The 14970-nt window shown below is 41.2% G+C and overlaps 1 protein-coding gene across 13 annotated transcripts in view; it reads right to left on the minus strand.

Moving 5' to 3' along the window:
• BEND7 (BEN domain containing 7) overlaps window positions 1-14970 on the minus strand; it is an 87491-nt gene that overhangs the window by 31049 nt on the left and 41472 nt on the right. For 12 of the 13 annotated variants that reach the window (XM_030819292.1, XM_030819291.1, XM_030819288.1 and 9 more), the window contains one exon: window positions 8171-8396. In XM_030819292.1, coding sequence (XP_030675152.1) covers window positions 8171-8396 — 226 coding nt within the window. The remainder of the gene's footprint in view (window positions 1-8170; window positions 8397-14970) is intronic. The other variant, XR_004031765.1, reaches the window with a different exon arrangement.

The raw sequence follows: 14970 nt of genomic DNA on the forward strand, positions 1-14970 counted from the left end.
AGACTCAGGGCCAATATCTGTCATTGCTGTTAGACTCGGGGCTGATATCCGTCATCTCTGTTAGATTTGGGGTCGATACCCATCCTTGCTGTTAGACTCGGGGCCGATATCATCATCGCTGTTAGACTTGGGGCTGGTACCCATCATTGCTGTTGGACTCAGGGCCGATATCCGTCATCACTGTTAGATTTGGGGTTGATACCCGTCATCGCTGTTGGACTCAGGGTCGATACCCGTCATCACTCTTAGACTCGGGGTCGATATCCGTCATCACTCTTAGACTTGGGGTTGATGCTCGTCATCGCTGTTACACTCAGGGCCGATACCTGTCATCACTGTTAGACTCAGGGTCAATACCCGTCATCGCTCTTAGACTCGGGGTTGATACTCATCATTGCTGTTACACTCAGGGCCGATACCTGTCATCACTGTTAGACTCAGGGCCAATATTGTCATCGCTGTTAGACTCGGGGCCAATACACGTTATCACTGTTAGACTCAGGGCCGATATCTGTCATTGCTGTTAGACTCGGGGCTGATATCTGTCATTGCTGTTAGACTTGGGGTTGACACCCGTCATTACTGTTTGACTCGGGGCCAATATCTGTCATCGCTGTTAGACTTGGGGCCAACATTCTGTCATCGCTGTTAGATTTGGGGCTGATATCCATCATCACTGTTAGACTCAGGGCCGACATCCGTCATTGCTGTTAGACTCGGGGTAGACACCCGTCATCACTGTTGGACTCGGGGCTGATACCCGTCATCGCTGTTAGACTCGGGGCCAATACACGTTATCACTGTTAGACTCAGGGCCGATATCTGTCATTGCTGTTAGACTCGGGGCTGATATCCGTCATTGCTGTTAGACTTGGGGTTGATACCCGTCATTACTGTTTGACTCGGGGCCAATATCTGTCATTGCTGTTAGACTTGGGGCCGACATTCCGTCATCGCTGTTAGATTTGGGGCTGATATCCATCATCACTGTTAGACTCAGGGCCAACATCCGTCATCGCTGTTAGACTCGGGGCCGATATCCATCATCACTGTTAGACTTGGGGTCGACCCCCATCATTGCTGTTGGACTCGGGGCTGATACCCGTCATCGCTGTTAGACTTGGCATAGATATCTGTCATCACTGTTAGACTCAGGGCCAATATCCGTCATTACTGTTAGATTTGGGGTTGATACCCATCATCACTGTTAGACTCGGGGCCACATCCGTCATCACTGTTAGACTCAGGGCCGATATCCGTCATCACTGTTGGACTTGGGGTCGATACCTGTCATCACTGTTACACTCAGGGCCGATATCTGTTATCGCTGTTGGACTCGGGGTTGATACCCATCATCGCTGTTGGACTCGGGTCGATACCCATCACTGCTGTTAGACTTGGGTTGATACCCACATCAGTGTTGGACTCGGGTCGATACCCGTCATCACTGTTAGACTCCGGTCAATACCCATCATCAGTGTTGGGCTCAGGTCGATACCCATCATCATTGTTGGACTCGGGTCGATACTCATCATTGCCGTTAGACTTGGGTTGATACCCATCATCAGTGTTGGACTCGGGTCGATACCCATCATCACTGTTAGACTCCGGTCAATACCCATCATCAGTGTTGGGCTCAGGTCAATACCCGTCATCAGTGTTGGACTCAGGTCGATACTCATCATTGCCATTAGACTTGGATTGATACCCATCATCAGTGTTGGACTCGGGTAGATACCCGTCATCACTGTTAGACTCCGGTCAGTACCCATCATCAGTGTTGGGCTCAGGTCGATACCCGTCATCAGTGTTGGACTCGGGTCGATACTCATCATTGCCGTTAGACTCGGGTTGATACCCATCATCAGTGTTGGACTCGGGTCGATACCCATCATCATTGTTAGACTCCGGTCAATACCCATCATCAGTGTTGGACTTGGGTCGATACCCGTCATCATTGTTGGACTCGGGTCGATACCCGTCATCACTGTTAGACTCCGGTCAATACAAATCATCAGTGTTGGGCTCAGGTCGATACCCGTCATCAGTGTTGGACTCGGGTCGATACTCGTCATTGCCGTTAGACTCGGGTTGATACCCATCATCAGTGTTGGACTCGGGTTGATACTTGTCATTGCTTTTGGACTCGGGTCGATACCCATTATTGCTGTTAAACTCGGGTTGATACCTGTCACTGCTGTTGGACTCAGGAGCTCTGACTGTTGGGCTGCTGCTCCAAGGGGCATCTGAAAGCAATCAGAATCTCCTGTGGCTGTGTGTTCAAAATGCAGATTTCCTAAACCTACTGAATCTATCTCTTAGCATGGGACCCAGAAGTCTGAATTTCGAACCAACACCCAGGAAATTCTGATGCACACTAAAATATGAGAACCATCGTGGAAGGGGCTGGAAGTAGACGGCTACACACAGAGAACAGCCAAGATTCAACATGACCTGTTTGTCACTGGGCCTTCATAAAACATGGGAAAATACAAACTACAACAACTAGGTGAGAGTTACAAACACAGCCGAGAGGCAAGCTATATTTCTGATGTAATTATACTGATGTTATGTATTATGTAATTATATCCTGTTTTAAGCAGATCTGATATGTAAAAATATGAACAGGTAAATTAACAGGTGATTAGTCATCTTCCCAAAGGATTCTTTCAGCATTCATCACTTTGGTTCTGGTTGCCAAACATTTAAACTAGAATTTGATTTACATACAACTTTGGAACACAAGCTATATCAAGTGTTTACTCCCAAACTCTTTCCTTGTGGTTCTATGTACTGAAGAGTCTCAGAAGTATCTCTTTCTTGACAGAAGGGATCAAACTTCTTTTTTCCTCCCAAGCACAATGGAGCTGATTCTCACTATTTTCAAGAAAAGACCTGCCCTGACACTAGTAAAAAAATTGATGTATAGCTACATTTTAAACAGAAAATCACTTTGAATATGCTTTGCATAAACAACTGACTGGTCATCTGAAATCATCTGTATTTCCTAGTGGAATTTATAAAGAATCCAAAATGCTAGAGTTTAAGATAGAAATTAAAAACTGAGAAATCTTTCTTTTCAAATACTCCTTTTAGAAAGAATGAAGTGTTTAGTGTGCTGCAAAATGGCTTTCGAGTCAGACAGGCCTTGGGTGAAGTCCTGATTCCACCACTTACTAGCTGTTTAAATTAAATAGGGTTACTTAATTTCTCATAGCCTCAGTGTCCTCTCCTAGAAATGGAAATAAAATAATCAACATTGGAGGGGTACTCAAATCCAAGCTAATGTTTCAACCTTGTTCTTATAAAAAGTTCTGAGGACACAGATAAGTTACTATCAATGAATAAATCAGATGCAAATTCCACCCCAACCATATTAATTTAAATCTACGTGAGATCAAATAGAAAACAGCTATTCACTTTTTTGGATTAAATCCTAATGGAAATAGAGATACTATAAAATGACAAATATGGACCCTACAGGTACCTAGTGTCACAAGAATAAAACAAGAGGTTTTGGTGGTCATTTCTGCAGAGCCTGTGAAAGTGTGACAGCAAAAGCAGCCAGGCACCCATTCTCATCTTGTAAGAAGCACAGTTATTTTTTGGAGGGCTACCAAACAAGCAGTGTTTGTACTTCCCAGAGAAGTTCTCATACCCGTGGCTGTCCAGACAGATCATCAAGGCTGGCCTCTCAGGAGAGCAGCAGTTTGTGCTGTGTGGCATGAACTAAGAACCCCCAACAAGGTCTTCACTTGACATGCCTATGTAATTTCCACTGAATGCAAGAAGAGTCAAGACTCCAGGACAGTTTGATAGTAATAAAACTCTCTCAACTCATCACTATGAAGTTGAATTAAAAATCCTACAACGGGGGCTCTAAAAATCGCTTTACTGCAACTGTATTTTCTGAACAGCATTCAGGGATTCAAAGATTCTATCATATTTAGACAACTCTAACCACGTTAATCTGCATGGTCTACCGAGTATATTACAGCAAGAACTAGATGTGGACCATTTCTAGCCTCAGCAGGTAAGGAAAACATACCTGGGTGCTAACCTCCACTCTGGCTATAACATCAATTCTGAATCAAATCCAAGATACTAAGCTTTATCCCCAGCACTAAAACCTAAGACTCTACTTGGTAAGATCATAAGTTGTTTCTTCTTAAATTCAAAATGCTTAGGTGAATGTTTCTAATTAAAAACTCTTTCATCAGCAATACCTTGGGTCATAATTATCATTAAGTGTTAGTCACCATAAGACAGATAAGGTTATGTAAAAAATACAATCTCTACAAAAGAGGCTTATATTTTATTTTTAAGATACTGTCATGGGGAATATTAATTACCACTACAAAAAGCTTTGTTAATAATCCCCAAAACAAACTTTTTTTCAGTCCATTTCTGTTCCTACTTATAAGCATTTTATAGATTTTCATTCATTTTTTTCCCATTGTTGTTTTAACCACTCTAATAATCACTTTTATTTGAAACAAAATTGAACTCCTACTGTTATTTTCATTTCTGAGATTTTGTAAAATTAGCCAGTCTTCATATATTCCTAGATAATAGGACTTTTCAAATTAAGACACTATTGGGACATTATCCCACAAGAGATCGAGTAAGAAGGACTGTATATTTAATATTTACAAAATCGTTTCCAAGGGGTGGTAGACAGTAATAATAGCAAGGATAGCCTTGGCACTATTATGCATAAAGAAACCATTTTATCACTTTCTCATAGTACTCAGATTCAAAAGACTCAGGTTAGGGAAATTTCTTTTTTAAAAAAATCTACCAATAGCAAAAAAAAGAAAGAAAGAAAAAAAGACCTTCAATTAATAGCTACTTCTGAAAATCGCTTTGTATTGTAATATGTGGGTTAACCCACTTTTAACTAAGGAAAATATAGTAAAGAAAAATGTATTAACAAGTTAAGAGAGTTGTATTCAAATTTATATTCAATTTTGGTTTCTATGTTTTAGCTTTCATTGGCATTTTATTAACTGGTAGAAATTTACAACAATGTTTTAATGTCAGTCATTCCAGATTAGTTATTCAAGAAGATGTGAGGATGGATGTTTAATACTAGACTCATTATGTCAATGAATTAACATCAAAGTCAAGATGAAAAATAAAAACCTATGCCTCTTCACTCATCCCATGTGCACTGATGGAAATCCTGGTCAATGTGAAGCTCTCAACATGTGTGCAGGGTAGGGAAGACTTTCCTTCTACCCTCTGAGGGTTCAGTCGAGTCTATGAACTAAACCGACGGCAGATAAGTTAATAGGAGAAAAGTACACATTTTTAAGGTACACAGGGGCACCGCAGGAAAGAAAAGTGAGATCTAGAAGCATATATACCCTCTTTAGAGGGGAGAGGGGAGGGAGGATGGGGCAGACAAATTAGGGGAGAGTAAATGGTTTTGGGGAATGATGAATGGGCCCTCAGAAGAACAGGTGACAGCCCGTGACAAAGTCTCTCTGGGTGTGGTGTCACCTCCAGTGTCCTCTCCTGTGATCAGAGTTAATTCCCCCTGGTTCATTACACTTCCAGGGAGGGAGTTCACAACTGAGTTCCCTTTGGAGGATCAGTCTTTGGGCAGATAAGGGAGTTCAGAGAGAGCCCCTCCCTGCATCTGCGGTTCCCCAAGTGCCTCTAATTTGAAATAACCTGCATACCAAAGCAGTATTTCTTAAGGTAGCATCTCCTGAGCTCTTTCATGAGCAACAGGTAATAAAAACATATTTAAGACAAAGCGTGTCCTTAAGAAACTTACAAGAAATTATCAGAATAAGTCAGGTAGAAATGTTGACTAGCCAGAATGAATGGAATGTTCCTATAAAAGAGTCAAATCTGATACCACATTCACATTTGAATAAAAATGGTAAGAATGTACACCATAATCTTGGAAGAGTGAGATTAGGGTGGCCTTTTTGTTTTCAATACATTTTAAATCATTTGCATTTTAAAATACATATTATTTTTGTAATCAGGAAAAAAATCAAAATCAAAATATATGTCTATGAATAAACACTGCAAATAGATAAATATAAACTATTTGTTGATTTAGGTTGTTGGTGGCTTATGGGATTTCCATCTGTTTTAAAGTTACTGGGTCGTTATTACAGAATTTTAATAGATTTAATTCAATAATAAAAGTGTATGGAAATTTTAAGTTCTTCAATTGGAATAATCTACTTTATTATATAATAGGAGCAAAGACCTCATTTGCCATTTTTATAGAGTACAGCAGTGAAGGAAATGAAGATGTGTCCTCTATTTGTAATGTACTTTTTTCTTTTTTTTTGAGACCAAGTCTGGCCCTGTTGCCCAGGCTGGAGTACAATGGTGCGCTCTCAGCTTACTGCAACCTCCGCCTCCCAGGTTCAAGTGATTCTCCTGCCTCAGCCTCCCAAGTCGCTGGGACTACAGGTGTGCATCATCACGCCCAGCTAATTTTTTTAAATTTTTAGTAGAGACGAGGTTTCGCCATGTTGGCCAGGCTGGTCTTGAACTCCTGACCTGCAGTGATCCACCCGCCTCGGCCTCCCAAAGTGCAGGGATTACAGGTTTGAGCCACCGCGCCTGGCCTGTAATATACTTTTTCAAACTCTTGCATGATACCTAGTCTAGATGGAAAATGGCAGAAGAAACCCACATTGATCCATTTGTCACGATCTACTTCTTTACTATATATTATTAGGATGACTCTTCTACTGTCATTAAAATGGACTATGGTCATTTATGGTTCCCTAATTTCCAAATGCTTTCATAATATTAATATGCTGCCCTGGGGAAAAAAAAGAAAATTAAAACAATTCCTTGCTGTATTTCAGAAAAGCATCAGTAGCCTTGACCTTCCTGTTTTGAGAAGGGACCCTTCTTCACTTCAGGAAGTCCTACTTACATCACTGACCATTTTTCAAATTCTGTCATGTTGTTTGTAGTGTCACTTCAGGCTGAATCATTCTTTTCAGAAATGGCACAGTTTGTGATATCTCTGTAGCTTTTCGTATTTAATACAACTGTCACTTTAAGTGAAAAAATTCTGATTGAGCTTGAGAAATTCTCTGTTAACGAAGGCTTATGTCCTTTTGGCCATGAACAAAGGGTGCTTGGTACTTGCTAGTTCCATTTAAATACCGTATTATTTTATAAAGTTAATTGTGGACTTTCAAGCATCCTTTAAACACTATTGAATTCATTTACTCATTTTGCCAGATAATGGAGAACAGAAGGGGGCAGAGAAGGCCCTCCGAGGCAGTCCCACTTCACAACTGAACAGTGCAGGAACTGAGCTAGGAAGCATAGCACCCCTATCCGTTATTCCAGTTTTAAGCAAGGCCTGATTCAGAATCTCATTTTCATGGAGTTTAGATTTGAGACTTGGTTTATGTTCCTTTTGGTAAGAACTAAGTATTTCTATTTCCTAAAGTTACATTCATCAGATTGCTGATTATGGACATTTTAAAGTTAAGAGAAGTAGGTTTAGGATGTGGCACTGGATATAAATGCAGAGGTGCTCCCACGTGCCCCTGCATGGTCATCGTAGTGCAGTGGAATACAGACGCATGCTCAAGGGAGAGAGACCCACGGTGGTCTCTGCATGGAGCTGGCATGACTCCATGGCACAAAACAAGAGGGAGAAGAGCAGGCCAGGCACGTGTGGGGACGCACAGGGTTTGATGTCACAGTAAGGTCACTTAGATTTAAAATGTCTTTAGAAGCAACAACCTGGTAAAGCAACTCTAAACTTTGGAGAGAACCATTTTACTTTATCTTTTTTTTTTTTTTTAAAGCATCATAACTTTATTCTCATAACTAAAACTTTAAGTTGAAGTCATATTTTGAGGAAGCTCTTAATTACAAATTACAAATTACCTGCATTTTAAAAGTCAAGAAAAAACTTCATTTTGGTTCTGCAGCAGATCAAACTGGCTCTTAAATTATTAACAAATTAACATTACCTTGAGTAATGAATTCTAGTGGTATTTGGGGTGGTGAATTACAGAGCTCACACCCGAAAGCCATGTGAATGGCTAAATTGCCAACGGCAAATGAAACTGGCCACTAGTCAGTTTACTACAATTTCAGCTGCATCGTTATGGAATGAAGGCAAAGCTCAACGAAGAACCCACAAAATGAAATGATGCAGACCAACCTTTTATTGCACCCACAATATTTTGGTCTAGTCCTTTCCGGTTGTCATTGAGTCCTCTTTTCCTCTTCCCATTGGGTAAGGAGTTAGCCAAAGTCTTGTCATCAAAAAACGCACACACCAGTTTCCTAAACAGAAGGCTTCCTGAGCGAGTGTAGTTTGACAATATAGAGTCCAGCTGAGATTTAGGCATAAACACGTCAAAGCCTTCAGCAAGTTGTACTTCTGGCTACCAAAAGAACACAAATATTTCATTAAAAGCAAGATTTGAAGCATTTGACTTTGGGTACATAAGCAACAAAAAAACATCACTAGCTACTGAAATGTACATATTCTACAAATGAAAACACTCTTGGCTTTCTCTATGTGCCAGCATCTGCTATTTATAAAACCAAGGACTAGTTATAACTTACAAAACAAGATGCTCTAATTCCAATATTGAGCCTTGTCAAAACCAATGGAAAGAAAATAGCCAAGAGACGGCTGGATAACCACAAAATCCTATCATTCTAGAGCTAACAGGGAGTTGAGACTTCTGGATGAAATATCCTCATTTTGTAAACAAAGGAACTAAGGCCCAAAGAGACCATAAAAAAAAAAGATTGAGAAATAATTCAAATGTGCTCAGTGCAGTACAGTTACAGATCACTTTCTCATACACTAAATAACTTAATTTCTTTCACCTAAGGACACAAATACGGGGCTACCCCAGAAGGCCCCTGGCTCCTTCTACTATGCCAGTGGCTTTTAGCTGCAGAGCTATTTTTTCCCCCAATAAAAACTTTTGTAAACTAATACATAAAATAAGTAAAAATGATGAGCAGGTTTCCCAGGCCATTTAAATCCACTCCCCATCCCTAATTTTGGGAGGAAAATGTGAAACTATATCCCACATCACCCTTGGAAAACCAGTGTGCTAGCACACTGCTTCCCTGGCAGGGACATCCTGACTGGGATATGGAATCAGAAGACGTCCAAGGTGCCTTTCAACTTGGACGCTATTGCACACGCTCGGCGCTCAGCACACCTTCTCCAACAGCACGCCATGAGGTTTACAACTCACCTTTGAATCTTTCAACCCAGTTCATACCCTTTCCTTTACAAAGCCTTCCAAACGAACTGAGCTCCTAACTCCTTCCTGCCCACGGAGGTGGCTACAACTCTCTGTTCCTGCTGTTCATTTAGCAGACATATGATTCTATTTCTTACACTGTATTAGAATTATTTATTAGATTGCAGCCCTTCCTGATCCTGCAGCTTAGACTTTGTATCTCTGGGATCTGGCATATAGCAGGCACTCCATAACTTCTTGTGGAATAGATCAAAGTTCATTAGTCATAACCTGCACTACTAAGTCATTTAGTTTATTGTTGGTTATGACATGGTAGCTATAAAATAATAACTTTAATATGAAGAAATGCAATTGGTAAACTGTTATTAGGAAAAAAGTCTGAAGAAAACCTCACTGAATTAAGACATGCTATCAAAGTTGATTCTGAGATCTCCTATTCATCACTCTGCAAAACTGGCCCTGCTTTGCAGTTTCTAAATCACACCAGAAATGTGAGGATCTGGGATTAATTTCTCTCCTGGATAGTAAAAATGGTTATTTTTGGTTTTGTCCTATCACTTTTCAACATGCCACCCCACCTATGGTCAAAGTAAACAGGGCTCAGAGCATAGCTTAAATTCCTTGGATGACAAAGGAAGGAGTTTGGGCCTGGTCCCTCCAAAATTGAACTTTTAACTGGAATATCCAGAAAGTTATCTCACGCTTCTGCTTCACTTTGCCATTCCATGTTTGGTCTCTGAATGTTTGGTGAATATCACTATAAGAGCCACACTGTCAGGCTTTCCCCTTAACTTCTGCATCTTGCTGCTTGCTGGTTCCAGGTCTCCAGAGGAGGTGGTCTGAGCTGGAGGCTGCATCCCTAGTTCCCAGAACAGAGGTGGTACATACCAGGCACTCAGTAAGTCTTTGTTGAATGATTCAATGTAGACAATATTAGGATTGAGAGAATTTTACCATCATAATCTAAGATGAAGTTGTATTCATAACCAGAGTTTTATTTTGCATATCCTATGCTGCATTTAGAACTTTTCTTCTAAATGAACTGATCTTGGATTTTTGCTAAGTGCTCTTGTATCATTTGAAAGCCATTAAAAAAAATCCAAGTTTATCTTACAGAAGCAGCTACTCACAGCTATTTGAGGGTCTAGGGTGGTTCAGACGCCCTTAATGGCAAGAGAGGAAGGGGAAGGACACTAGTTACTCATATAATCTCAGTTTGATTCTGATACCATTAAACAGGTACTTAAAATGCGACCTCTGATACTTCCCCTTTGATTCATCCCGTGAACGTGGACCTCAGTTTGAAAAACACTGACCTGAATGAGCTACCAGGCGGAACTGGCCACTCCCTTCTTCATGCGCTCATACTATTTTCTAAGAACTCTGTTTACAGCACTTTTTACGCAGCATTTGCTTAGCTGGGAGTTTGCATTTCTCATTGGGATGAGGACTCTTGTATTTGGAGTGTCAAACACCCATTGACTGCCCAATAGATATTTGTCAGAATAAACAAAACAATATGTAAGAACTCATTTAAAATGACTGGTGTTGATTCACAGATCTTTTATCCCTGTATAAAGAAAGTGGGTTTGAAAGTTTGCCACGCTGTGCTCAGCACACCTGTGTCTTCTAACAGTTCATGTGGTACCTCCAGGAGTTGGGTGACCTGGAGAACAGTGACCCAGCTGTTTCAATACCTAGTCACTGAGCCCCCTCCATGTGTAGGAATCTGAAGGCTGGTTCTGCAGGGAAGACATATGCACAAATACCTATCCTATAAAGTCGAACGTGATAAAACAGGAGAGAGAACAGAGCAAGTGCTGTCTGAGACAGCATCAGGCAGGACTTGGCTGCTGGGGGTGCGGGAGGAAGGGGGCTCTTGGGGCTCAGGAGGGGATAGGACAGTGTTTTAACAGGACCTTGAAGGTCGGATTCAGGAGACAGGTATAGCTGCTGTTTCTGGTATCTGCCACAACTCCTAACAACTAAGTATCTGGAGGTTTCTGAGAGCTAAGAGACTTCCAGTGCAGACGCTGTCACTGCTTTCCATTCCACTTTCTACTGCCAAATACTGTTATTTTGAACTGTTCTTTCCAGATCAAGGAACATGAACTCACCCCCTTGCAAGCACCTTACAAAGGAGGAAGTAGTCTGATTAGTGGAGGTGGTGGTGGCAGCGGCAGCCGGGGCACAGGTGACTGGGCTCTGTCCTTCCTGTTCTTCTCGGCCTGTCTCCTATTCAGATTTCTGAGCCAGGAGTGAACGAGCGCCAATGCTATCTACGTGTGCCAGGTGCCGCAAGGCAACAACGCCTTAAAAGAACAAAAGAGGGCAGCTTTGTTTTCTGAAACACGAAGAAAAGATGACGTTCACTAATCTCACATTTTCACTATGAAATCTTTTTATTTCCTCCATTTGATAAATATAATCATAGTGGATTACTATCACATAATGATCCACATCTTTGTACATATATTTAAAAATGGGATAAAGCCCTTTCTTTAATTGTGTCATTGAATCTCTTAGTTTACTGGCTCTAGTTTAAATGAGATCTCTCTGCTTACTGATAGCTATGACAGAAACCAACACTCTTCCAAATGAGTAACATTTTGAAAACTAGACTTCTCTTGACAGATTCACAATTTGATACTGAAGCCAAAATAGAAAGCGAATATGTTAATTTACAGATTTTAGTGATTACTGAAGTAATATGATTTTTAAATGATGATGTCTAAACAAACAGTTCAAAATAACAATCTAAAGTTGGGGCAGGATTTAAGACACTTAGAGTCATCGTTTTAAGAGTTGGGAGTCTGAATTCCCACTATAAATTTGGATTTTCATCTATGTCCTGCCTATTTTAGGTACCTTGGCCACTTAGTACAACAATGTGTATCAAATGCTGACTTTTCCTTATTCATCTCACACTGGGTGAAGTTCTGGAGGCAAACACTGCACAGACAGTCACCAACACTCTTGAAAATGTCCTGGATCCAGGCCTGTGGACTTTCACGAATTTGTCTCTTTGCATATCACCTGTGGTCTCCCTTTGCTTAGAAGTAGCTGGGGTTAAGATCTAGTTTGGCTGGGGAATCTCCTAACTAGGTAAATGAAGATGGTCCTTCCCCACCCCTCTGCCCCGTTACACTCCCAAGTCCCCATGAGCACATCACGTGACTCCCCTGTATAATTGAAAGAATACAAAGTAAGATAATTTTTAGAAGATCATGCTAGTTAACCACCGAGGGACTATTTCTACCATAGGCTATTCTATATAAGGTATCAGTAAGGTATTAATAAGTAAATTACAGTAAGATACATAAAAAGCTACATGTGGTCACTGGTTAAAAGAAGCGCACAAATAATCATACTGGGCATTAACCCCAGATTTTCGATGGCAGATTAATAGTGTACAGATTCTGTGTATTATATAGGGTCACCTTTGCAGGCATGTGCACAGGGCTGTTTGGACGAGGTCATATGCTGGTGGGGATTTGGGGGGCTGGGCTGGCTGGTCAGTCTCAGGCTGGCTCAGGACCAAAAGCTGAAAGAAAACTACAGACAAAGAGGCAGGATCCTGCTGAACAAGACTAACTGATTTGGGGCTGAAAAGCTTATAACAGGATTCATAAGAGTGCTTAAAGGATGTGAATTTAGTCTACGTCCATACCACTATATATAATGATCTTTGGTTCTTGTGTTTATTTTGTAGTATATTAGATGTATTTTGAGGAAAATGTGCTTCAGTTTAAGAAAACAAATTTTAAAACACAAACTTCCCCCATAATTGATTTAATTTTGCTCATAAATGTGATATGCTTCTGTCTGATAAAAACTAAATGTTCCTGTAACTCAGGTCTGCCCCAGGCAGACATAGCAAGAATCACTATTATCATTTATTTTCTATTTTTAAATTTTATTTTTATTTTTTAGAGACAGGATCTCAACCTGGTGCCCAAACTGGGGTACAGTGGTGGGATCACAGCTCACTGCAGCCTCCAACTCCTGGGTTCAAGTGATCCTCTCACCTCAACCTCCTGAGTAGCTTAGGCTACAAGTGTGTGGCCAGTTAATTTAAATAAAAATTTTTTTGTACAGATAGAGTCTCACTATGTTGCCCAGGCTGGTCTTGAATTCCTGGCCTCCAGTGATCCTCCCTCCTCAGCCTGCCAAAGTGCTGAGATTACAGGCATGTGCTAGCATGCCCAGCAAATTTTTAAAATGTATGTATTTATATATTTTGCAGAGAGGGGGGTCTCGCTTTGTTGTCCAGACTGATCTCAACTCTTGGCCTCAAGCAATCCTCCTGCCTTGGCCTCCCAAACTGCTGGGATTACAGGCGGGAGCCAACACGCACAGCCTGTCATTTATTAAATGCTATGCTGAGAACACAGCCCATGAGGAGGGTAGCAACAAGAGCGTGTGGGACTAGACGCTCACCAGCATGGCTGTTCCTGTTGAGCACCTCAGAACAGAGGTGGCCTGGGGACATAGCGGGCCTGAGCTGCAGTGTGGATGGGGCGGAAGCATGCTCGTGTCCTACGTCAAGGCTCATAGTGGAAGGTGGCTGCCCTCTTTTCATTAAGCAAAAAATGCTCAGCCAAAAGTCCTATCCAAAAGTAGGTGTAATTTACACGATAGCCTATAGCGAATGTTGAATGGGGTAAAAATGACAAGAAGTCATCCAACAGCCAATTCTTTATAGACATTTTTAGTTGACAATATTTTGGTAGAGCTAAGCATTCAATTTTAGAAGAGAATACAATTTGGTCCCTTGAAATTTTCTCCATGTACTTGCATAATGAGACATTCCCATCTTTTAGAGGTGCTTTTAGCTTTTTCCTTCTTCAGGTAATAAATTAATGACTCTGAAGACTAGGGCTTGATTTATGCTAAAGATATTTGAGCCAAAATGTGCAATATGTAAGAGTCTAACCACTGCAATTTAGCTGCTTCTCTCCTAAGGCCACTGAAATGGCTCCTCCAAGATGTCCACTCTGAGAGACTATCCAGGCTCCCAGGTGACCCGACTGCCTGCGCCACAGCTGATGTCCTACGCTATTATAATTACTGTTCGTGAATTTTCCTTCATGTGCTCCTTCAAGGGCAGGGACTATTTCACACACTTCAGTATGCCCTGGAAAACAGCAATATAATTAACATTTATTTGCTATTTACTATATTCCAGGCCCTAGGCTAACACATATCACACAGATTTTTTCTAATTTGATTTTCACCCTATGAAATGGCTACTATTATTTTCCCAGTTTGCAGATGCAAAAACTACAGCTCAGAGAAGTGAAGTAACTTGTTTAACATTATCCAGCTAATATATGATGAAGCAAAGATCTGAACTCCTGCAGCCTGTGCTGGAACTTACACTCTCAGGCATACACGGCCTCAATTTCTTTTCTTTTTTTTTCTTTTTCTTTTTTTGAGACGGAGTCTTGCTCTGTTGCTCAGGCTGGAGTACAATGGTGCGATCTTGGCTCACCGCAACCTCTGCCTCCCAGGTTCAAGCGATTCTCCTGTCTCAGACTCCCGAGTATCTGGGATTACAGGCATGCACCACCACGCCTGGCTAATTTTATATTTTTAGTAGAAATGGAGTTTCTCCATGTTGATCAGGCTGGTCTCGAACTCCTGATCTCAGGTGATCTACCCACCTCAGCCTCCCAAAGTGCTAGGATTACAGGTGTGCGCCACCACGCCTGGCCAATGGCCTCAATTT

This window comes from Nomascus leucogenys, chromosome 9 (assembly GCF_006542625.1).
Source record: "Nomascus leucogenys isolate Asia chromosome 9, Asia_NLE_v1, whole genome shotgun sequence".
In the NCBI taxonomy this organism is placed as follows: domain Eukaryota; kingdom Metazoa; phylum Chordata; class Mammalia; order Primates; family Hylobatidae; genus Nomascus; species Nomascus leucogenys.